The sequence below is a fragment of the Saccopteryx bilineata genome, chromosome 8 (assembly GCF_036850765.1).
Source record: "Saccopteryx bilineata isolate mSacBil1 chromosome 8, mSacBil1_pri_phased_curated, whole genome shotgun sequence".
Taxonomy (NCBI): domain Eukaryota; kingdom Metazoa; phylum Chordata; class Mammalia; order Chiroptera; family Emballonuridae; genus Saccopteryx; species Saccopteryx bilineata.
Genome location: NC_089497.1, coordinates 19,800,347 through 19,823,983, shown reverse-complemented (window position 1 = coordinate 19,823,983; position 23,637 = coordinate 19,800,347). Strand labels below are relative to the sequence as shown.

General features: G+C 36.1%; 1 protein-coding gene across 3 annotated transcripts in view; it reads right to left on the bottom strand.

The window, feature by feature from the left end:
- The window catches only part of CADM2 (cell adhesion molecule 2), a 1,158,136-nt gene that overhangs the window by 165,270 nt on the left and 969,229 nt on the right, over positions 1–23,637 (bottom strand). For all 3 annotated transcript variants that reach the window (XM_066241147.1, XM_066241150.1, XM_066241149.1), the window contains one exon: positions 7,931–8,101. In XM_066241147.1, coding sequence (XP_066097244.1) covers positions 7,931–8,101 — 171 coding nt within the window. The remainder of the gene's footprint in view (positions 1–7,930; positions 8,102–23,637) is intronic.

The following is a 23,637-nucleotide window of genomic DNA, read 5'->3' as shown; positions in this document are numbered from 1 at the left end:
TATATACATATATCAAACCATTTTTCTGTATACCTTAAACTAGTGCAAGGTTATATGTCAATTATATTTCAAAAAAACCTGAAAAATATTTAAAAAATAAAATATAATCTCTTAATTATTTATTACAGTATCTCCCCATTCATATATACCCTTCACCATGAATGAAAAAAAATATTCCCAAAGTAAATTTTTATCAAGGGAGTTTTAAAAACTTTTAAGCATTTTGCAGATGAAAGAATAACCTGCCTGACCAGGCGGTGGCGCAGTGGATAGAGTGTCAGACTGGAACGCGGAGGACCCGGGTTCGAGACCCTGAGGTCACCAGCTTGAGTGCAGGCTCATCGGGTTTGAGCAGGGCTCACTAGCTTGAGCCCAAGGTCATTGGCTCGAGCAAGGGGTCACTCAGTCTACTGTAGCCCCTGGTCAAGGCACATATGAGAAAGTAGTCAATGGACAACTAAAGGAACCTCAACAAAGAATTGATGTTTCTCATCTCTCTCCCTGTCTGTCTGTACCTCTCTCTGATTGTCTCTACCACAAAAAAAAAGAATAATCATTTGCCTAATAGTAACCTTATTGTATGAACTTTTCAGAACAAAAGAATTTATTTAGCACTGTTACAAAGATCTCTTGGTACTTACATTGATATTAAAGAATATTATGCAACAACTCACTCTGAAAAACCATTTTTAGATTTATTCTAAAATAGTGGGTATTAACTGGGGACAATACTACTTCCCAAAGACATTTGGCAGTGCCTGGAGACAGTCTTGGTTGTTATAATGTGGGGAAGAGAAACAGGGAATACCATTAGCATTTAGTGGGTAGAGGACAGAGTGATGTTAAGCATTCTAAGAGCACAAGACAGCCACTGCACAACAAAGTGCCATCTGCTCAGAAAGCCAATAAGGGGCACCTCTGATATGTTTATATTTACTCTATCCATTACTTATATTTCTCCTCCTGTTACAACAGATTAGGAACTGTCAGAGAACAGTGACATTGTGTGCATTTATATGGGATGCTTAGTCTTTTCTCATACCTTAGTATACTTCTCTGATGACAGGACTGCTGAATACTCTGAGTAAGGCCATTATGATATGTCCTGGAAATAAAAATCTTTAAAACAACACTCGATCCATATCTGAAGGTCTACCACTTTTATTAGGAGCAGTGAGCTGATATACCAAGAGTTAACCAAAACCATTTCAGCCATGGAATATCTGCTTTTCATTTCCTCTGTGTAACACTGCCTTTTTCTAAGATGTTCAACTTATTTTTCCAGTTTGTAATTTTGCAGTAAAACTCAAACCTTACTTTCCTTTTAACTCACAGCATTATTTTTATAATGCTCAAAACTATCAGGCACTTTTCCTTTAACAGTTTGTTAAATTCTTTTTAATTCCAGTGAAATGAGACTTTTGTGGTAATCCTTTATTTTTTCAACAAATATGTATAAATTATTGTGTGTACAGGACATATTACTACAACTATTCAGGTGCTATATATCCACAATTATAGTAACCCATAAGAATTTTGCCCCAATAAGAAAAATAAATGAGGTATCCTTCAAAATAATGCAGTTTAAAAACAAAAGCAGCGTAGCACTTGATAAAGTATTATGGGAGTTATTTAAGAAGAAATTATACATTTTGTCAGAAACAAAGTTACATAGAGAAGTGGCACTTAAAATAATTCATAGAATATATGCTATTTGAAATGGTGGAGTTTTCCTGGAGGGAGAAAGGAAGGAATTCAAGGCAGAGTTGAATAGGGGTTGATGCACAGAAGAAGTGGGCTATTAGGAGACATCTAGAAACACTAAATTGTAGGGCAGCTTATCTTCAAAGGGGTGTTGAGCACAGCATTAAAATGAGGTATTTTTAAAGCCTTGAATGTTAAGGTGAAAACTTTGATCATTAAGTAAAGGCAATAAAAATCAACTTAAGTTTTTGATCAAGTAAGTATCAAGCTCAGAACCAAATTTTAGAAAGATATTTCACAATATGTAAAACTGAATGGGCCCGAACAGGTTGAGTGTGGGCTCACCAGGTTGAGCATGGGGTTGCTGGCTTGAACATGAGATCACAGACATGACCCTATGGTCACTGGCTTGAAGCCCAAGGTAATTCGTTTGAGACCAAAGTTGCTGGTCACTGGCTCAGATGGCACCTTCCAGTCGAGACACATATGAGAAAACAACCAATGAACAACTAAGGAGCTGCAACGAAGAATTGATACTTCTCATCTCTCCCCGCTTCTGTCTGTCTGTCCCTATCTGTCCACTTCTCTGTCTTTCTCGCTGTCTCTGTCACATACACAAAACAAACTGAATGGATTAGGGAGCAATTAGAAAGAAGATATCTTTATTATACAATTATAAGATCTCCAGTAAAAATAAATGCTTCAATATTTTTGTTTATATTCTATTACATATATTTTTACAATTGTGAGCTCTATGGTGCATTATTTTCAGCACATTTTCTCTATATACCCCATTTATTATCCTTATATTTTAGTTTCAAATCATTGTTTCTCCAATATCTTATTCTAGTTATTTCAATAACTATAAAATGTTTAGAAATAAGTGAATTTATCATTTAGAAATGTATGATAATCAAATAACAAAATAAATAAAACTTAGAAATGTATCAAATGAAACTTCACTGTATCAATGGCCTGAGGAAGTGATATAAAATGCAGCTTTGATTGGCTATGGTTGATAGGCTCGCTTTGTTTTGGAGGGCAGAAAGAAATTCAACTAGCTGATTGATAGCGAGAGATGAATTACTTAGGAAAAGGCATCAGAGGGTCACTTGTCAAATTTCATCACTAGTTGACATTTCTGAAAGCTCATTAAAACATGTCTCCATATCATCATTGAAAAGACAAAATGAAAAATCAAAATTCATTTTCAATCTGTTTATGTTATTTTAAGTAAAGATTATCAAAGGCACCATGGGACGAATTCACCATGTGGATAATAAATAATGAAATGAACACAGTAATACTAAGTTATTTTAGGTTTTATAAATCTGCCATGGGAGGGCTGACACATGTATTGATATTTATTTAACAAACACGCGACAGTAATATAGACTGCATAGGCTAAGTCAAATGCAATGACATTAAAACTATACAACTGGGTGGAGAGTCATCTTAGTTACCATTTGCCAGTCCTTTTGTTAATTGTCAGGTTGGTTTTTGTTTTATGCATTAGCTAATCTTGAAATTTTCTCCTTACATATCATTTTGGTAAGTATGAAAAAGGTCAAAATCATCATCAAAAAAGAATTATAGAATAATCTTTAAATTAAGTGATGTATTTTGAAATATAGTAAAATTGAGAAAGCTCAAAAATAAAACAGTAACTGCATAGTCATATTAAATAGTTTCTAGAAAATTTCTCCTTTAGAAAGATATTTTTATTTGTAGCCTTTATTAATGGAAAAATATCTTTTAAATATTGTTTTTTTTTCCCTTTGCTATTGCTGAATTTAAGTTTGATTTCTCTCAGTGACAGTGTGTGTATTAGGCAAAATTACAAAGAAAAAATTTTTTACTCTCTCTACCTATTTCAGCGGCTCCATTCCCCTCCACAATGTACGGAACTCATAGAAAGGATTAGCTAAACTTCTTTGTTTTAATACAGACTAACATATTAGTTTTCTATTAATAACAATAATAGAAAGCCAAACACTGATAAGGCATTACCTGATTTAATATTTACAAAATAATATAAGGTAGGTACATTTACTGAGGAGAAAATTCAGGTTTAAACTGACTAGTAGTATAAAATCAAAAAAAGCTTGATTTACAACCTGTCATCTGATTTCAGAACTTAAGCATTAAAATTTGCACTATTGATTTTCAAGGTCACACTATATTAAAAATATGATATATTGTGTTCAAAAGTTTACATTTCACCCTAGAGATTGTGAACCTGTAGCTGGATACTGAACATTGTAGCCTTGTAAAAATATGGCCCAGTCTTCTATTGGTACAGCTTACATACCTCCTCAGAGGATTGGTGGGCTTTCTACACCACCCAGTAAGGGGCTCCAGTGTTGGCTTTCTGTACTTCAACCAAAAACTAAATTTCAAATCACAAAATCTTAGGCACCATAAGGAAAATTTAAAACATTATTTTGAAGGGCAGAATAAAATATTCTGTGGTTCTGTAATAATCTCTTAAAACACCAGCCTTGTTTTTAAAACACCAGCCTTATTTTTTAAATATCAATATAAATAAAAATACATAATAAGCAATGCATGATTAATCCTTAGTGTAATATTTAAGTCCAATGGCTTAATTTTAGTTCTTGAGTTTCTTTTTTAAATACGTTCATAACGAATATTCTTTCTTAGAGATCCTCTAAAAAATAATGAGTAATGTTACTTATAAAAACAGATTTAGAATTATTTTTTTGCAATTAAGATATAAAAACATTTGACCAATAAATATGAGCTATATTATGAAATTATATAGTGGTGTTATATTTCTTATGTTATGAAAAACTTCGCTACTTCAGCATCCCAAATTTACTTTACCATTTACTCATCCTAAACTCTAATCATCCCAACTATGCTAAAAGAAATGGCATAAGAAAATGGAAGTATGATGAAATTATCTAGAGTGGTGGTGGCCAATATAGTAACAACCCGGAATACAGTGTGTCTGTAAAGTCACGGTGCACTTTTGACCGGTCACAGGAAAGCAACAAAAGACGATAGAAATGTGAAATCTGCACCAAATAAAAGGAAAACTCTCCCAGTTTCTGTAGGATGATGTGGCAGCATGTGCACATGTGCAGATGATGATGTAACACCGTATATACAGTGGAGCAGCCCACGGCCATGTCAGTCGAGGTGTGGACAGTACAGAGGAAAGTTCAGTGTGTTCTGTGGCTCGCTAAATTCAAATCCGTGACCAAAGTGCAACGTGAATATCGGCACATTTATAACAAAGCGCCACCACATAGGAATAACATTACTCGGTGGGATAAGCAGTTGAAGGAAACCGGCAGTTTGGTGGAGAAACCCCATTCTGGTAGGCCATCAGTCAGTGACGAGTCTGTAGAGGCTATATGGGATAGCTACCTAAGGAGCCCTAAAAAATCTGTGTGTGAGCCCACATCGAACTACACTGAATAGGTATGAAACCGGGAGAGTCTTCCTTTCATTTGGTGCAGATTTGACATTTTTATCGTCTTTTGTTGCTTTCCTATGACCGGTCAAAAGTGCACCATGACTTTACAGACACACTGTAAATGGATATTTAAATTTAAATGAAACCAATTGATATTAATTAATCTGAACCACAGTTTCTTTTTTAGTTACAAGATCCACACTTCAAGTACTGAGTACCCACATGTAGCTAGCTCTTGGCTACTATCAATATTTTAGGACAGATATAGAACACTTTCATCATCACAGAAAGTTCTAATAGTGCTGGTGTGGAAGGATTATGTAAAAGTGATCGATGATTATATATAAAATGTCCTTTACAGCACATACACACAAACAAGAATTTAAAAGTTTGGTTCTTATTTATGCATATGGGCAGTTTTATGTCATGCTATTAAATGCATTCTCAGAATACTCATCCTGAAAAAAAATATTTCTAATCTGTCTCTTGTGTTATTCATTTTAAATAACACTTGCTTTTCTAATGTAATTTTGTCAATGTCACATAAAGAAAATAAATTTCATCTATTGTCTTCTTTTCTGTTTTGTGCATAATTCTTTCAGTTTGTACAGATACATTATTCTTACTAAGAATTAAATAAAATCTGACTCATACAATCTGTTCTTCTAAAAATTAAATCAGAAAAAAAGGGTTATTGTTTCAGTGAGATCTGTATAAAAATAGGAAGATGAATGAGAATTTTCATCCAAAAAGAAAGTGGCTTTTTCCACTGTTCAGGTGCAGACTGTGCCGTGCATATTATATAAAATGTGCAGGCATTAGTAGTGCACGATGAAAATTTACCATTTTCTTTAATTTCAAGTTTAAAGAAACTGTTTTCCATCACAGTGGCAGTAAAATTTATGATGAATATTTTATAAAGAAATGAATGTTGTTTTAATATATTTTATAGGCTTAGTTCTTCTGAATTGTATATCTCTGGATTACAAAGTTAAAACATTTAGCTCCAGAAATATAATTTTTTTCTAGTATTATTTCAGTATGTTCCTTGACATTATGTGTTCAATACTCATTTCTATTTCTCATCAAACTTGTTTTTTCACAATGATACAGAATTTTTATTTCAGATGTTATAACTTTCCATTATTTTAGTAATATATATATATATATTACTATATATATAAATATACTCTCCCACTCACCACAGAAAACAATAGCATCTTTTCTGTATTGGTAATTTAAAAGGCTAAATATTGTTCTATTTGGGCCAGTCTTTGCAACTATTCATAGAAATGTTGTCAAACAATGTGGAAATCCTAAATTTATGTTACATAATGTCTAAAGTAGCCACTTTCTTCCAACTCTTTCCATTTTCCTCCACATGAACCGGTGGAAATTTCCACATCATGCGTATTGCACCTGTGTACCTACGTGGATCCATGGTCTACTATCTCTGAAAACAATTGCTGAGATGCTACGTGTTTATAAAGACCATACCAGTTTGCTCTAGTTTGATACAAACCGCTGCTTAACGTCCTCCCTCCACTTTCCACCCCTCATTTCATCTCTGGGGAATATTCTACATTACTAAAGGAACATTGAGTATTGCCACCAGTTAGTTTTAATTAACTTTACGTACTTGAATGATAGCATGCTAGATGGTGGGAAAAATAATTTAAATAGATCTGGCCTCTGCCTTCTAGCCACTTACATATTAAACCATGATAGAATGAGTTGTTACTTTTAATTGGCCAGCAAGTATAATATTTTTCATGTAAAACTTTCTAAAAAATTAGGCAATTCAATTGCCTTCCTCCATAAAATTTGCTTGCTAATGCATACTGAAATATGGTGAACAGCTAAAAATGCCCAGGAAGTATACAACCTTTTTTTATTTCAAAGAAAGTGAAAATGACTTTGGCCCCTGACAAATGGCTTCCTTGAAATATTTTCAATAAACATAAACAAATTTCTATAATCTCAACAATAGTCAGATGAAGCCATTCTGTGACTATGGTGTGGAATAAGACAAAGCAGTCTATTCCATTATTCAGCAACCACAGAAATGATCACATTAGCCACTGCATCTTTTCAATAGCAAAAGATACTTCTTTAATATTTTTGCTTTCTAGGTAGAAGTTGTCAACATACGGTTGCTATATCGGCCCCAGTCCTGACAGCAGACAGTCTCAGAACCCTGTGTAGAATTCCAGGACAAGCCTTTTCTAACTCTTCTTAACAAAGCGTCTCCTAACTCAGACCTACATTCAGAGCTCGTCTGATATGCCTTCTCCCTAGCTGGAGAACACTAAATAAAGTAGAATTTGTCCTACTGGAAGACGCCTGATGATCTTTGGCTGGTAATTTTCAATATTCCTAATGACTCAATTTCTATTATTTTCTTTTACTTTACATTGAGAATTCCCTAGAAAGCCACGATTGCATGTAACAAAGTTAATTTCATACAATAAAGCTCATCAGTCTCCTTCTCAGATTCTCAGCACTCTTGATTCTGCCCAAATCACTACCATTTGGAAGCGAATTAGGGGTTTTACCCTTTGATACCGCCCTTATTTTTCTTCCTTGCCTGTAATGATTCTCAGACTAGCAGACATACCTTTGGAACACGATAATAATACTATTGAGGGCAGTTTTATTTCCTTGGCTCTGGATTTCGCTACGCATTTTCCGTAGCTTCACGTAATTTAGAAATGATTTTAAACGTAGATGAAGAGAGACGTGCTCCGAGATCAAGGCGGAGGAAAGAGAGCACCCACTTACAGTGTATTTCTAGCACCTGCATGGCCACCTGCGGCGTGGCGTTGAGGGACTCGTGGTCTACCCTGCAGATCACCGCCACGCCGTCGTCGCTCCTGTCCACTCGGAAGTCCAGCGTGCTGCTGACGGTGAACGTCTTGCGGTTGGCGTCCTCTTCTTTTAAGTATTTTACATCTGAAAATAAAAGATAAATTGAAAACTTCTGCGACGCCCTCTTTCCACATGTAACAGATTCCATTTACTCAAAACTCTAACTAGAAGCACCTTCGCCCTTTCTTGATTTTTTTTTACAAGTATTTGTTCGTTTGACATTTGATCCACTTGAATTTGAGAAAATAAAACTACACTACTTCCAAAGTAAATTTTAAAAGTTAAATTCAGAAATAATAGGGCGGGGCACAGCAGTTTATTTCTTTTTTTTTTTTTTTTTTTTTTCATTTTTCTGAAGCTGGAAACAGGGAGAGACAGTCAGACAGACTCCCGCATGCGCCCGACCGGGATCCACCCGGCACGCCCACCAGGGGCGACGCTCTGCCCACCAGGGGGCGATGCTCTGCCCCTCCGGGGCGTCGCCATGTTGCGACCAGAGCCACTCTAGCGCCTGAGGCAGCGGCCACAGAGCCATCCCCAGCGCCCGGGCCATCTTTGCTCCAATGGAGCCTTGGCTGCGGGAGGGGAAGAGAGAGACAGAGAGGAAAGCGCGGCGGAGGGGTGGAGAAGCAAATGGGCGCTTCTCCTGTGTGCCCTGGCCGGGAATCGAACCCGGGTCCTCCGCACGCTAGGCCGACGCTCTACCGTTGAGCCAACCGGCCAGGGCACAGTTTATTTCTTAAGTACAAGGTTATTTTTTATACTCCCCTTCAAAAATCAGGCCTATTTACAATATTAACCTCCTTCGTTAGATTTCAGTATTATTAAAGGATAATTTTAACTCTCCAAGCCACGAACACATTTGGAAAAAACATTTCCACAACTACCTGGCTATGCTGAAAGAAAGTACAATATATAATTTGAGTTAAGATTTTTAACATGAACAAGGGAAGGTGGGTATAATTGCTACAGAACTCCTAAAATGAGAAAGTTGCCATCTTTGTTAAAGAAAATAAGGTAGACAGTCACTTAGATAATTTGAGTGCTTAACTACCTATATTTGCCGTATAATTTACATTGCGATCAATGCTCTTCACTTAGCTGAAGAATTCATTTCAAACTGAATGGGAATATTTCTTTCAAAATGTGAATTCCGTTATTGGTATTTAAACTTCCTGTGCACGATTCTGATTCATTGTTAAATGGTGCACGTAGAGATTATTTGTTCTCTGTGGAAAAGAAGTTTAATAATATTTTAATTTAATTTGAATTTCTGAAGTCTAACGTAGCTGATAAGAGGGCAATTTTAATGAATTAGAAATCAAAATCGCAGACTAAGGTTAAGATATCATTATAATCAGATCTTAAATATAGCTAAAGAAAAATGCTGTTCCATTTTCTGATGCTGACATTTCAAATGAACAATGATCTTTTCAGAAAGAAAGAGTTCTTTTACATCAAGTGCAGAAAATATTTCAGTTCACCATGTATTAGATAATTTATTTGAAACATTTACATTCCCAAAAAATTAATAAAAATTCAGCTTCCCCACTTTTGTACCCTGTGCAAAAATTTGACTTTGAAAATAATATTAAATTTAATGTATTTGATGGACAGATATGTGCCTGGCCCATTTTGTTTCAGTTCTTTGAGGAGAGGTATAATTTTATCTAACTGAATTTAAAAATAAAAATAAAAGAAATATCAATAAAAGATAAAACTAGATACATGTTTTATGTCTTATTTTTGAACATGTTTAGAATTACATTTACAATTAAAAAAATACCTCATTATAATTTTACCGGAAAAGAAAGTTTATGTAATTTAGACGGTTTTTAGAGTAAGAACAACCTCTAACATCTGAAAAAAATAGGAAGTGTATAAAATCTGAATTGCCTTTTAATTATCAATCCTATAGGTCACAGGGTTTTCCATAAACTCGTATCTTTTGAAATATTTCAGTTTTGTTAACCAAAGTTATTTCTGAAATTTTTGCATTAAAAATTAGTTTCAACCTCAGCTTTAAAAAAATAAATAAAATCTATCAAGGATCCTGGCCATTTAGCTTAGTCAGTTAAGAGAGTCATCCTGAATAATAAGGTTGCGGGTTCGATCCCAGTCACGGCAGTCTGAGTGGAACAAAAAAATGAACGCTTCCCTTCTTCCTCACCTCTCTCTCTCTCTTCCTCTCTGTGTCTCCCTAAAGATCAATCAGTAAGTAAAACTGGCTAGATAGCTCCATTAGTAGGAGCATCATCCTGGCCGGTTGGATTTCTGTCAGGGCACACACAGAAGCAGCTCGATGTTCCTGTCTCTCTCACTGTCTCTGCCTCTCTCTCTCTCTCTCTCTTTTAAAGAAAAGGAAAAAAAAGATGAAATTACCTCTTTCAGTTAAAATATGTCAGTTAAAATAGTATAGATGCATTTAGAGTTTCTTGATACATTAAAAAATTATGAAGCTCTTTAATTTTTTAATCTCGTATTTGTACAAAATTTTGCCTCATTTTTACATATTTTATTCTTCCCTATAAATGTATATCCAATGTCTTCTTGTTCATAAGTCCAAGTGGTGGCCGTGTAAGAAAATTTAGATCTTTGGAGAAAGGACTTTTATAATTATGTTATACAACATCTGAAATATTATTCCAAAATATTGCTGCTAATTGTTTCATATAATAACAGCTACATTTTGAGACCACACATGTCTGGTTCCTGTAGCTGTTTTGGTTTCCTGTACAAAAGTATCATTTAATGTAATATTAATTGGACACATAAAATCTGATAGCAACTGAATATAACATAAAATGTTAACGAGTATCGTTCAGAAAAAATAAATAAAAGTGTAATTTGTTGCTTTTAATATTAGCTTATGTTACAGCTGATCAGATTACTAGAAGGCATAAAATAAACAGGAAGATGCATGGAAAAGAGCCAATCACTGCCCGGGCCCAGTAGCTCATTTGGTTAGAGCATCAACTGATGAGCACAGATTGCGGGTTAGATCCCTGGTCAGGGCACATACAGGAATCAACCTGTGAATACATGGATAGGAAAGGTGAGACCACAAATCAGTCTCTCTCTCTCTAGCTCTACCTTCCTTGCTCTCTAAAGTCAATAAACTTAAAATATAATTGAAAAAAAGAAAAGAGCCAAAGTAATATCATTCCCATGTGATATTACTTCCCATATGCTGATCACTTCCTACCGAAATAGACAAAAAGAAGTACTTAACATTGATCTCTACTTCACCTTCTAGCTTTATAAAATAACTGATGCATTAACACAGTTACCGATCAATAGAAATTTTCTTTATGTTTCATAATTTGTTGATTCCATGTGTATTTTCGTTTTATGCGCTTCTCTTGTTTTAGATCGTTCTATTTTTACTCCTTGGTCATATCTCTACCTAACACTGTGATCTAGATAGAGCAGTATTTCTAAAACTGGAATGTGCTATTAATCACTTTGGATCTTATTAATATGCAAATTTCTACTAAATATGCTGTGAGGTAGAGCCTGAAAGTCTGCTGCCGGCTCACGGACCGACCATAGTTTTAGGAGCAAAGATAAAGTGGATACATGGGCACCAGAGATATGTCCAAATGTAAAAAGAGAATATTGGAACTTGCTCTGCACAGCTTCTTTTTTTCTTTTCTTCTGTCTTTTTTCATCTCTTTCTCTCTCCTTTCCTTTTCTTCCTTCCTTCCCTCTTTCTCTCCCTCTCACCTCTTCTCTTAAGCTTCCATTTTACCTTAACTATTTTCAAATATATATGTCTTCTTTTTTTTCATTTTTCAAAATAATATGTTATATATTAGTAGATAATGCATTGGTGCAATGGCTAGCAAAATTTGAGGGCAAATAATAAACAGAGAAATTTGTAGGACTACTTTCTTTCGTAATCTGTGCAGCTAATTCTCTATCATTTTCCAAAGGAAATTCTTGACATTTAAGTACTTATTCCTAAAAAAAATCAAACATTGGTTGTTTCTGGTGTTGGCAGTTAAGAATTGCCTGATTGGCCCTGGCCGGTTGGCTCAGTGGTGGAGCGTCGGCCTGGCGTGCAGAAGTCCCTGGTTCGATTCCCAGCCAGGGCACACAGGAGAAGCGCCCATCTGCTTCTCCCCCCCTCCCCCCCTCCTTCCTCTCTGTCTCTCTCTTCCACTCCCGCAGCGAGGCTCCATTGGAGCAGGGATGGCCCGGGCGCTGGGGATGGCTCCTTGGCCTCTGCCCCAGGCGCTGGAGTGGCTCTGGTCGCAAAAGAGCGACGCCCGGGAGGGGCAGAGCATCGCCCCCTGGTGGGCAGAGCATCGCCCCCTGGTGGGCATGCCGGGTGGATCCCGGTCGGGCGCATGCGGGAGTCTGTCTGACTATCTCTCCCCATTTCCAGCTTCAGAAAAATACAAAAAAAAAAAAAAAAAAAAAAAAGAATTGCCTCATTATATTTTTGTATTTACATTGAAGATCTTAGATTTTTTTTTATAATAAAAGCATTTTTTAAAATCTGCTTAAGAGAATCCCTTAAATATACTTTTCAACAAAATTTACTTTCTTAAATATTTCTTAGTGAAGCCCCCCCCAATTATAGCAGTGTGTGTGTGTGTGTGTGTGTGCGCGCGTGTGACAGAGACAGAAAAAAAAAGAAATGAGAAAGGGACAGCTAGGGACAGACAGACAGTAAAGGAAAGAGACAAGAAGCATCAATTCTTTGTTGTGACATCTCAGTTGTTTGTTGATAGCTTTCTCATATGTGCCTTGACCAGGGGGCTCCAGCAGAGTGAGTCACCCCTTGCTCAAGCCAGCGTCCTTGGGCTCAAGCCAGTGACCATGGGTTCATGTCTATGACCCCATGCTAGAGTTGGCAACCCTATGCTCAAGCTGGATGAGCCCACACTCAAGCCAGCGACTTTGGTGTTTGGAACCTGGGTCCTCTGCATCCCAGTTCGATGCTCTATCCCAGGGATCCTCAAACTACGGCCCGTGGGCCACATGCAGCCACCTGAGGCCATTTATCTGGCCCTCGCTACATTTCTGGAAGGGGCACCTCTTTCATTGGTGGTCAGTGAGAGGAGCACATTGACCATATTGTTAACCAAAAGCAAGCCCATAGTTCCCATTGAAATACTGGTCAGTTTGTTGATTTAAAATTATTTGTTCTTTATTTTAAATATTGTATTTGTTCCCGTTTTGTTTTTTTTACTTTAAAATAAGATATGCGCAGTATGCATAGGGATTTGTTCATAGTTTTTTTTATAGTCCGGCCCTCCAATGGTCTGAGGGACAGTGAACTGGCCCCCTGTGTAAAAAGTTTGGGGAACCCTGCTCTAGCCACTGCACTGCCGCCTGATCAGGCTATAGCAGTTTTTATGTTATATATATTTATGAGACTTGGATTGTAGAAGAGCAACTTTCTTCTATTTGGGATTTTAGGTTGTTTACTTCATTAAGAGCTACAGTAGGAACAAAATGGTAAATGTGTGAGTTCAATGGTTGGATGCTCCCCCACCCAAATCAATAAGTTTAGAAGTCCTGAGTCAAGATAGTCAAGGATCAAAGAACAGGGTCATCTGGACTTTTTACATCCAAATCTTTTCATAAATATTCAGATCTCAGGAGATACTTCCACATTCATATAGCTACATTAATTACTCTGATAGATTTGCTTTCTTCACCTTTATAATTTTGATCCCATGTAAACATATCTGCAGAGACATTCTCATTGTTAGAAAGGGAAATTCCGCCCTGTATCCTGGGCAGTCCTCTCAATCCAACATGCATCTAAAATGGGCGAGTTTCCCGTCAATCCATTGTAAGGCCCACAAGCCACACTGAGACCAATGCAGGACTTAAGTACATGTTCTGCCTTGTTCCCAGTACTGAAAACACCATATATTCTCATTATCTGGACACACCTCTTAGGGGTCATTTAGGACAGTGGTCCCCAACCCCCAGGCCGCGGACTAGTACCGGTCCGTGGGCTCTTTGGTACTGGTCCGCAGAGAAAGAATAAAGAACTTACATTATTTCCGTTTTATTTATATTTAAGTCTGAACGATGTTTTATTTTTTAAAAAATGACCAGATTCCCTCTGTTACATTCGTCTAAGACTCACTCTTGACTCTTGTCTAGGTCACGTGATACATTTATCTGTCCCACAATAAAGGCCGGTCCGTGAAAGTATTTTCTGACATTAAACCAGTTCGTGGCTCAAAAAAGGTTGGGGACCACTGATTTAGGATATTGTGACTTTTCCTGACCTATGTGGGCATTCCATTCTCTGGGTAGTCACCACCATCACCACAAGGTGTCAGTATGTACCCCATATATTGATACTTATATAATTTTAATATTATTTTCACAGTCAGAGTTTGTAAAGGTGTTTTTGATGGATAAAATAATAATTTCATTTGAAGAAGTCAAATAATTTATTCTGAATCTACATCAATGTTATTAATGGTATTTTAATGATTTTACATTGTTAGTAAGCTGGCTATATGTCCTTTCTGTATTTCTGAAAATACAGAAATTGTGAGCTTTATATGAGTGAAATACCTTGGCTTTTTTTGTCAAAAATGTGGAGTGAACAGATTGAACAACTGCATATGTTATATAATTACTGCTCAAAAGAAGTTCTATTGATCAACCATCCTAAAACAAAATACATCATTTTAAGTAACATGCCTGTCATTTTTTTTTTTTTAATTTCCATAAAGGAACTATATCTGGTTAACTCATTCCATAACTGAGATGGACATTTTAAAACCAGTTAGTCTTAGAGGAAATGGTAGTGCTTTTCCCCTTAAATTTAAGTGTTCAAATATATTTTGCAAAGCATTTTCTTTAGTATTCAAGGTAATAATTTCATTTTGTATCAACTTGAAACTTTTTCTAAACCGAAAGTATTGAGGTCAAGTCTTATAAGGTAGACTTTTAGAGTCTGATAATCATAATCACTTTTTCACTGGAGAAGATTGCAGAAGGAAGTCTTGCAACAAATCTCATTGTTGACTATGCATACACCTCCATACAACTGCAAAAAGGTAGATTTTCTTTTTTAAAATATAAACCCCTTACATAACACTTCACCTTTATATAGAGGGACAATCATAATGTAGGTTGTCCAAGCTATGGCTTCATCAACTGGCAACACAGAACAACTATTTCACCTGACAAGGAATTTTACTGAAACACAGTTTCTTGTTAATTTATTTCATAAGCTCAGTTTCACTTGATTCATAAATGTTAATTAAAATAACATTTATGGAGGACTGATAAATGGGATACACTTCACTTATTTAAATATTCTAAAACCTCTCTCAATTTATTTTTTTTTTCCTTTTTTGTAACTTTCTGAAGTTGGAAACGGGGAGGCAGTCAGACAGACTCCCGCATGCACCCGACCGGGATCCACCTGGCATGCCCATCAGGGGGCGATGCTCTGCCCATCTGGGGCGTCGCTCTGTTGCAACCAGAGCCATTCTAGCACCTGAGGCAGAGGCCATAGAGCCATCCCCAGTGCCCAGGCCAACTTTGCTCCAATGGAGCCTTGGCTGCGGGAGGGGAAGAGAGAGACAGAGAGGAAAGAGATGGGGAAAGAAAGCGCAGATAGGCGCTTCTCCTGTGTGCCCTGGCCGGGAATTGAACCCAGGACCCCTGCACGCCAGGCCGACGCTCTACAACTGAGCCAACCGGCCAGGGCCTCAGTTTATTAAAACAAGCAGAATGTTATACGTTTTATGAAGTTTCTCTTAAGTGTCCTTCCACAAGTGTACATTCAAAGGTACTACAAGAACTCGCTGTATCAGTCTTGCTGAATGTAACATAGGATCCACTCAGTTCATATATATACACACTTGCTTAAAACACAGGACTCTGAGGTAGTCCCTCTCCTTACTCTCAGAACCAGGAAATATTTGCTCTCTTTTGTCCAACTGGTTTATAGACATGATAGTTAACTGATCTTGTCTCTCTCTTCCAAGTAACTAAAAAGTACTAATACATGTTTGTAATCCATTATTTGCAAATATAAAAGGCTTCATAAAAAGAACTTGCTGACTAATTCTACTTTAGGTTTCATCTAATTTTTCTACCCTAATCCGGCTGCTGCTCCATATTCAATAACATTATCTATACTAATTAGGAGTTTTTGTATTTACACAAATTCTTCTAAAACCAAATGAATTATAAGAGTCACTTTCCCTCAGAAATATTGACTATAAATTTCTGCTAATAAATCAAAAATATTTAAATATTTATTATGCTTTAATATTTTAGAGCATGAAGAACAATATTACTCAGTTCAGGAGAACAGTCAGTGAAGAATAGAATCATTTTCTTTGAAAATTTTTGAGGTGAAATCTTAGATCACTTTCATCCAAGTAATTTATTAAGTCTATTTTTAATTCTCTATTTAGTTTTCTGTGACTTAGAAGAATACTAAGACCTGGATTGCCCAGCCTAGGAGAATATCCAGTTAAAAAAAATGGAGTCACTGCCTTTAAAAATTATTTTTTTTATTAAATTTAATGCAGTGACATTGATAAATCAGGGTAAATATGTTGAGAGAAAATATCTCTAGATTATTTTGACATTTGATTGTGCTGTATACCCCTCCCCCAAAGTTAAATTGTCTTCTGTCACCTTCTATCTGGTTTTCTTTGTGCCCCACCCCTCCCCTAACCCCTCTTTCCTTCTTCACCCCATCCCCCCTCCCCCAAACCCCCACCCCTGTTGCCATCACATTCTTGTTCATGTCTCTGAGTCTCATTTTTATGTCCCTTCTATGTATGGATTCATCTTAGTTTTTTTTTCTGATTTACTTATTTCACTCCGTATAATGTTGTCAAGGTCCATCCATGTTATTGTAAATGATCCGATGTCATCATTTCTTATGGCTGAGTAGTATTCCATAGTATATATGTACCAAAGCTTTTTAATCCACTCGTCCTCTGATGGACACTTGGGTTGTTTCCAGATCTTCGCTATTGTGAACAATGCTGCCACAAACATGCGGGTGCATTTCTCCTTTTCGAGCCGTTCTATGGTGTCCTTGGGGTATATTCCTAAAAGTGGGATAGCTGGGTCAAAAGGCAGTTCGATTTTCAGTTTTTTGAGGAATCTCCATACTGTTTTCCACAGTGGCTGCACCAGTCTGCATTCCCACCAGCAGTGCAGGAGGGTTCCCTTTTCTCCACATCCTCGCCAGCACTTATTCTGTGTTGTTTTGTTGATAAGGGCCATTCGACTGGTGTGAGGTGATATCTCATTGTGGTTTTAATTTGCATTTCTCTAATGATTAGTGATGTTGAGCATTTTTTCATATGCCTATTGGCCATCTGTATGTCCTCTTTGGAGAAGTGTCTATTCATCTCTTTTGCCCATTTTTGGATTGGGTTGTTTGTCTTCCTGGTGTTGAGTTTTACAAGTTCTTTATAAATTTTGGTTATTAACCCCTTATCAGACGTATTGTCAAATATATTCTCCCATTGTGTAGTTTGTCTTTTTATTCTGTTCTTGTTGTCTTTAGCTGTGCAAAACTTTTTAGTTTGATATAGTCCCATTTGTTTATCCTGTCTTTTATTTCACTTCCCCGTGGAGATAAATCAGCAAATATATTGCTCCGAGAGATGTCCGAGAGCTTACTGCCTATGTTTTCTTCTAAGATGCTTATGGTTTCATGGCCTACGTTTAAGTCTTTTATCCATTTTGAGTTTATTTTTGTGAGTGGTGTAAGTTGGTGATCTAGTTTCATATTTTTGCAGGTAGCTGTCCAATTTTCCCAACACCATTTGTTAAAGAGGCTGTCTTTACTCCATTGTATTTCCTTACCTCCTTTGTCAAATATCAGTTGTCCATAGAACTGTGGGTTTATTTCTGGGTTCTCTGTTCTGTTCCATTGATCTATATGCCTGTTCTTATGCCAGTACCAGGCTGTTTTGAGTACAACGGCCTTGTAGTATAACTTGATATCAGGAAGTGTGATACTGCCCACTTTATTATTTTTTTTTAAGATTGCTGAGGCTATTCGTGTCCTCTTTTGGTTCCATATAAATTTTTGGAATATGTGTTCTATATCTTTGAAGTATGTCATTGGTACTTTAATTGGTATTGCATTGAATTTATAGATTGCTTTGGGTAATATAGACATTTTAATGATGTTTATTCTTCCCAACGATGAGCACGGTATATGCTTCCACTTGTTTGTATCTTCCTTGATTTCTTTTATCAATGTTTTGTAATTTTCCAAGTACAAGTCTTTAGTCTCCTTGGTTAAGTTTACTCCTAGGTACGTTATTTTTTTGGTTGTAATTGTGAAGGGGATTGTTTCCTTAATTTCTCTTTCTGACTGTTCATTGTTGGTGTATAAAAATGCTTCTGATTTCTGAGTATTGACTTTATATCCTGCCACTTTGCTGAACTTATTTATCAGGTCCAGTAGTTTTTTGACTGAGACTTTAGGGTTTTCTATATACAATATCATATCATCTGCAAATAATGATAGTTTTACTTCTTCTTTTCCAACTTGAATGCCTTTTATTTCTTCTTTTTGTCTGATTGCTGTGGCTAGGATTTCCAGGACTATGTTAAATAAGAGTGGTGAAAGGGGGCACCCCTACCTTGTTCCTGATCTTAAGGGTATTGCTTTTAATTTTTGCCCATTGAGTGAGATGTTGGCTGTGGGTTTCTCATAGATGGCTTTTATCATGTTGAGGTATGATCCCTGTATTCCCACTTTGCTGAGAGTTTTGATCATGAATGGGTGCTGGAATTTATCAAATGCTTTTTCTGCATCTATTGAAATTATCATATGGTTTTTCTCCTTCTTTTTGTTTATGTGATGAATCACATTGATTGATTTACGAATATTGTACCAGCCTTGCTTCCCCAGAATAAATCCCACTTGATCATGGTGTATGATTTTTTCCATATATTGTTGGATCCAGTTTGCTAATATTTTGTTGAGGATTTTAGCATCTATATTCATCAGAGATATTGGCCTATAATTTTCTTTCTTTGTGTTGTCTTTGCCTGGTTTTGGAATCAGAATTATGCTCGCCTCATAAAAGGAGCTTGGAAGTCTTCCTTCCTCTTGAATTTTTTGAAGTAGTTTGAGAAGGATAGGAGTTAGTTCTTCTTTGAATATTTGGTAGAATTCCGTTGTGAAGCCATCGGGCCCCGGACTTTTCTTTCTTGGGAGTTTTTTGATAACTGTTTCAATCTCATTTGTTGTAATTGGTCTGTTTAGGTTTTCTGATTCTTCCAGATTGATTTTTGGAAGATTGTATGTTTCAAGGAATTTGTCCTTTCATCTAGGTTGTCTAGTTTTTTGGCATACAGTTCTTCATAGTATTTTCTTACAATATTTTGTATTTCTGTTGTGTCAGTTGTTATTTCTCCTTTCTCATTTCTAATTTTATTTATTTGAGTCCTCTCTCTCTTTTTCTTGGTGAGTCTACTTAAAGGTTCATCAATCTTGTTTACCTTTTCAAAGAACCAGCTCTTAGTTTCATTGATCCTCTGTATTGTTTCTTTAGCCTCTATGTCATTTATTTCTGCTATGATCTTTATTATTTCCTTCCTTCTACTACATTTGGGTTTTACTTGCTGTTCTTTTTCTAATTCTTTTAGATGCAGGGTTAAGTTGTTTATTTGAGCTTTTTCTAGCTTCTGAAAGTGTGCCTGTAGTCCTATGAACTTCCCTCTCAGCACTGCTTTCGCTGTGTCCCATAAATTTTGAGTTGTTGTATGCTCATTGTCATTCATTTCTAGGAATTTTTTTATTTCTTCTTTGATCTCATTCTTAATCCATTCATTATTTAACACCCTGCTATTTAATTTCCATGTGTTTGAGAATTTTTGAGCTTTTCTGCTGTGATTCATTTCTAGTTTCATGCCGTTGTGATCGGAGAAAGTGCTTGATATGATTTCAGTCTTCTTAAATTTGTTGAGAGCTCTTTTGTGCCCTAACATGTGGTCTATCCTAGAGAATGTACCATGAGCACTTGAAAAGAATGTATATTCTGTTTCTTTAGGGTGAAAGGTTCTGAAGATATCTATTAAATCGAGTTGATCTAGTGTTTCCAATAAGTCTGCTGTTTCTTTGTTAATTTTCTTTCTTGAGGATCTATCTAGTGATGTTAGTGGGGTATTGAAATCCCCTACTATTATAGTATTGCTTTTGATCTCACCCTTTAAATCCATCAAAGTCTGTTTTATAAATTTGGGTGCTCCTATATTAGGTGCATAGATATTTATAATAGTTATATCTTCCTGTTGGATTATCCCTTTATCATTATGTAGTGGCCTTCTTTATCTCTTACGATATCCTTTGTTTTAAAGTCCAATTTGTCTGATATCAGTATTGCTACCCCCGCTTTTTTTCATTTCCGTTTGCATGAAATGTTTTTTTCCATCCTTTTACCTTCAATCTATGTGTGTCTTTTGTTCTAAGGTGTGTCTCTTGTAGACAGCATATGTATGGGTCCTGTTTTCTTATCCACGCAGCTACCCTATGTCTTTTGATTGGATCATTTAATCCATTTACATTTAAGGTTATTATTGATATGTAGTTGTTTATTGCCATTTTCTTCTTTAAAGGTGTATTCCTTTTTTTGCTATATTCTTTTCCAACTTTGATCTGTTTACAACAGGCCCCTTAACATTTCTTGCAGCGTTGGTTTGGTTGTAATGAATTCCTTGAGTTGTTTTTTGTCTGGGAAGCTTTTTATTTCTCCTTCGATTTTAAACGATAGCCTTGCTGGATAAAGTAGTCTTGGTTGTAGGTTCTTGTTCTGCATTACTTTGAATATTTCTTGCCATTCCCTTCTGGCCTCAAGTGTTTCTGTTGAGAAGTCGGATGTCATCCTTATGGGGGCTCCTTTGTAGGTGATAACTTTTTTTTCTCTTGCAGCTTTTAATATTTTCTCTTTATCGCTTAGCTTTGGTATTTTAATTATGATGTGTCTTGGTGTAGGTTTCTTTGGGTTTCTCTTTAATGGAGTCCTCTGTGCTTCTTGGACTTGTGAGAGTTTCTCTTGCATTAATTTAGGGAAATTTTCAGCTATGATATGATTGAACAAAGTCTCTGTCCCTTGTTCCTTTTCTTCTTCTTCAGGAACCCCTATGATGCGGATGTTATTTCTCTTCATGTTGTCACAGAGCTCTCCGAGAGTTTCCTCTGACTTTTTGAGTCTCTTTTCTCTTTTCTTCTCTGCTTTCATGCCTTCATTCCAGTTGTCCTCTAACTCGTTGATTCAATCCTCTGCTCTATCTATCCTGTTTTTAATTCCTTCCATTGTGGTCTTTATTCCTGATATTGTATTTGTCATCTCCGACTGGTTCTTTTTTATACTTGCTATTTCTTTATTTAGGTTTTCAAACTGCCCCTCCATTGTTGTTCTAAGATCCCTAAGCATCCTTACAATCATTATTTTGAACTCCACATCTGGAAGTTTGATTATTTCCATATCACTCAGCTCATCTCTCAAAGGTGTCTTTGTGGTTTCATTTGGGTTGCACTCCTTTGTCTTCTCATCATGGTGTTTTAGTCTGCCTCCAGATTTCAGTTGTGTTATTTCTAGGTCTTCTTGGGTTGGTATCAGCTATTATTTGTAATCCACTTTAGGATTTGGGCAGCTTTGAAGTCTTGATTTGTTTGTTTTCTTAACAGGTGATAGTCTTGTTAACTGATCTCAGCAGGGGGCTTCCTTGAAACTGTAACCAGGAATGCTGTGGGTGTAACCTGAGATGCTGAAGGTCTCTTCCACCCCCTTTAAAAATTATTAAGGTAAAGTTTGAAACCATTTTAACTCAAATAATTCATTCATTGTTTTTATAAAATCTTTGAATTCTTAACATGTGTTTGACACTATGGCAGATTCTGTATAAAAAGTTAAATGAACAAAATGATCCTAGTCTAGTAAGGGAGACGCCTATGTCAATATATTATTTAAATATAAAAAAGACTATTGATATGTTCTAAATATCAAAGAGAATAACAGCTTAAGTATTAAACTGTATTATAACAGTTATATATCAGATCTTCTCTCTGATATTTACCCAATCAGATATCTTCTTAGAAAGCAACATGGAAGATAAACTAGAAGAAAAGTGGTTACTCAAAAAATTAATAATTGTTGTCACAGTCCAAGAAAAGATTAGTTTGTCCTTATAAAATATTCTTTATATTATTATAATGTCCTTTGAACAACCAGTAGCAATATGAATATTACTTATTATTTCTGTATTACTAATATAATGAGCTAAAAAGTAGTATTTGTCAGTTTCAATAAGTTCTTCTTTTTACTGTTGCTCATTCATGAGCTGTAAAGGCATATTCTGCATAATTGGTGGAATTTACCTTGGACACTTTGGGCAGAGTATACACTGTACCAATTTTTCACATATACAAATCTCTGAAAAGAGGTATGGTGGGGAGAAAATAGAAGCCTTTTGTAAATACAAGTCCAAGCCACAATAGTTTATTAGGGACTTGTTAATATTTTATATCTAACATATTTGCAGTCATAAAATCTAAATATCATATCTAAATGTGAAAATAAGTCTGTAGCATATATACTTGATGAAGTTAAATTCATAGTATCTACCAAAATCAGGTTTGCCTTTTAATCGTTAATCCCTTTCCTATGCAGTTTTTTTTTCTTGTGGACACTCTCTCCTCATAAACTGCCATGTTCTGTAACATGTGACTCCAGCCAGTTATGAAGGGGTGACACCACAGTGCTTAATCTCCAGGTGGAAAGCATAAAATGTTACCCTCAAACATAAACTGTATAACTAGTTAGTTTCACTTTTCTATCATACATCTTGATGAGTTCAAGAACTTGAAGAACTCAGCATAATAAAATCTAAAAACACATGCTTAAGCACATATCATATATACACACACAAACATACATACACACACATCTCATAGCTGGTTCTAAGAAAAACATTACGGGAGGTTCTCGGGTTATGGCAGTCTCAACATACAACGTTTCGAGTTTACAACACTCACTCCCATAAAAACTTAGAAAAATTGAGGCGTAAGTGTACAGTCTTATGGCATTAGCGTCATACTTACAGACTACGTGGGTCAACTAGTTTGGTTGCACGCGGCGGATGAATACACAGCAATGCAGCTATGAGCGATGGATTTGGGGTCCTCCAGTAGGCTTACTTACCTACTCCATTTTGGACTGTTAAAAGTGCAGGTGTTCCATTTGTGTTAGGGTAGGGTGTGTTTCGACTTACACCAAAATTTGGGTTACATCACTGTCGTAGGAATGGAACTGTGCTGTAACCCTAAGAACCCCTGTATGTAGCTAATCTAAGGTGAGGAAGATTCATTCAGTTCAGGAAACATGTACAAAATAGAGGAGGAAGCAGTTTGGTTGTTGTAGCTGAAGACTGAAAGGAGCTAAATCATCATAAAGCTGGTCTGTCAGTAAAATTTTAATATTCAGGGAATAACCTTTTTGTAAATAACCAGGTTCCCTCATGCTTCTTTTATTTGAAGATGTCCAGGAAAACCTTTCAATGACATCTTTTCACTTAAGAGTTGATCAAGTGAGCTTCAGTACCATTACCTAAAAGTCTGGGCATGGGAAGTCAACTTTACT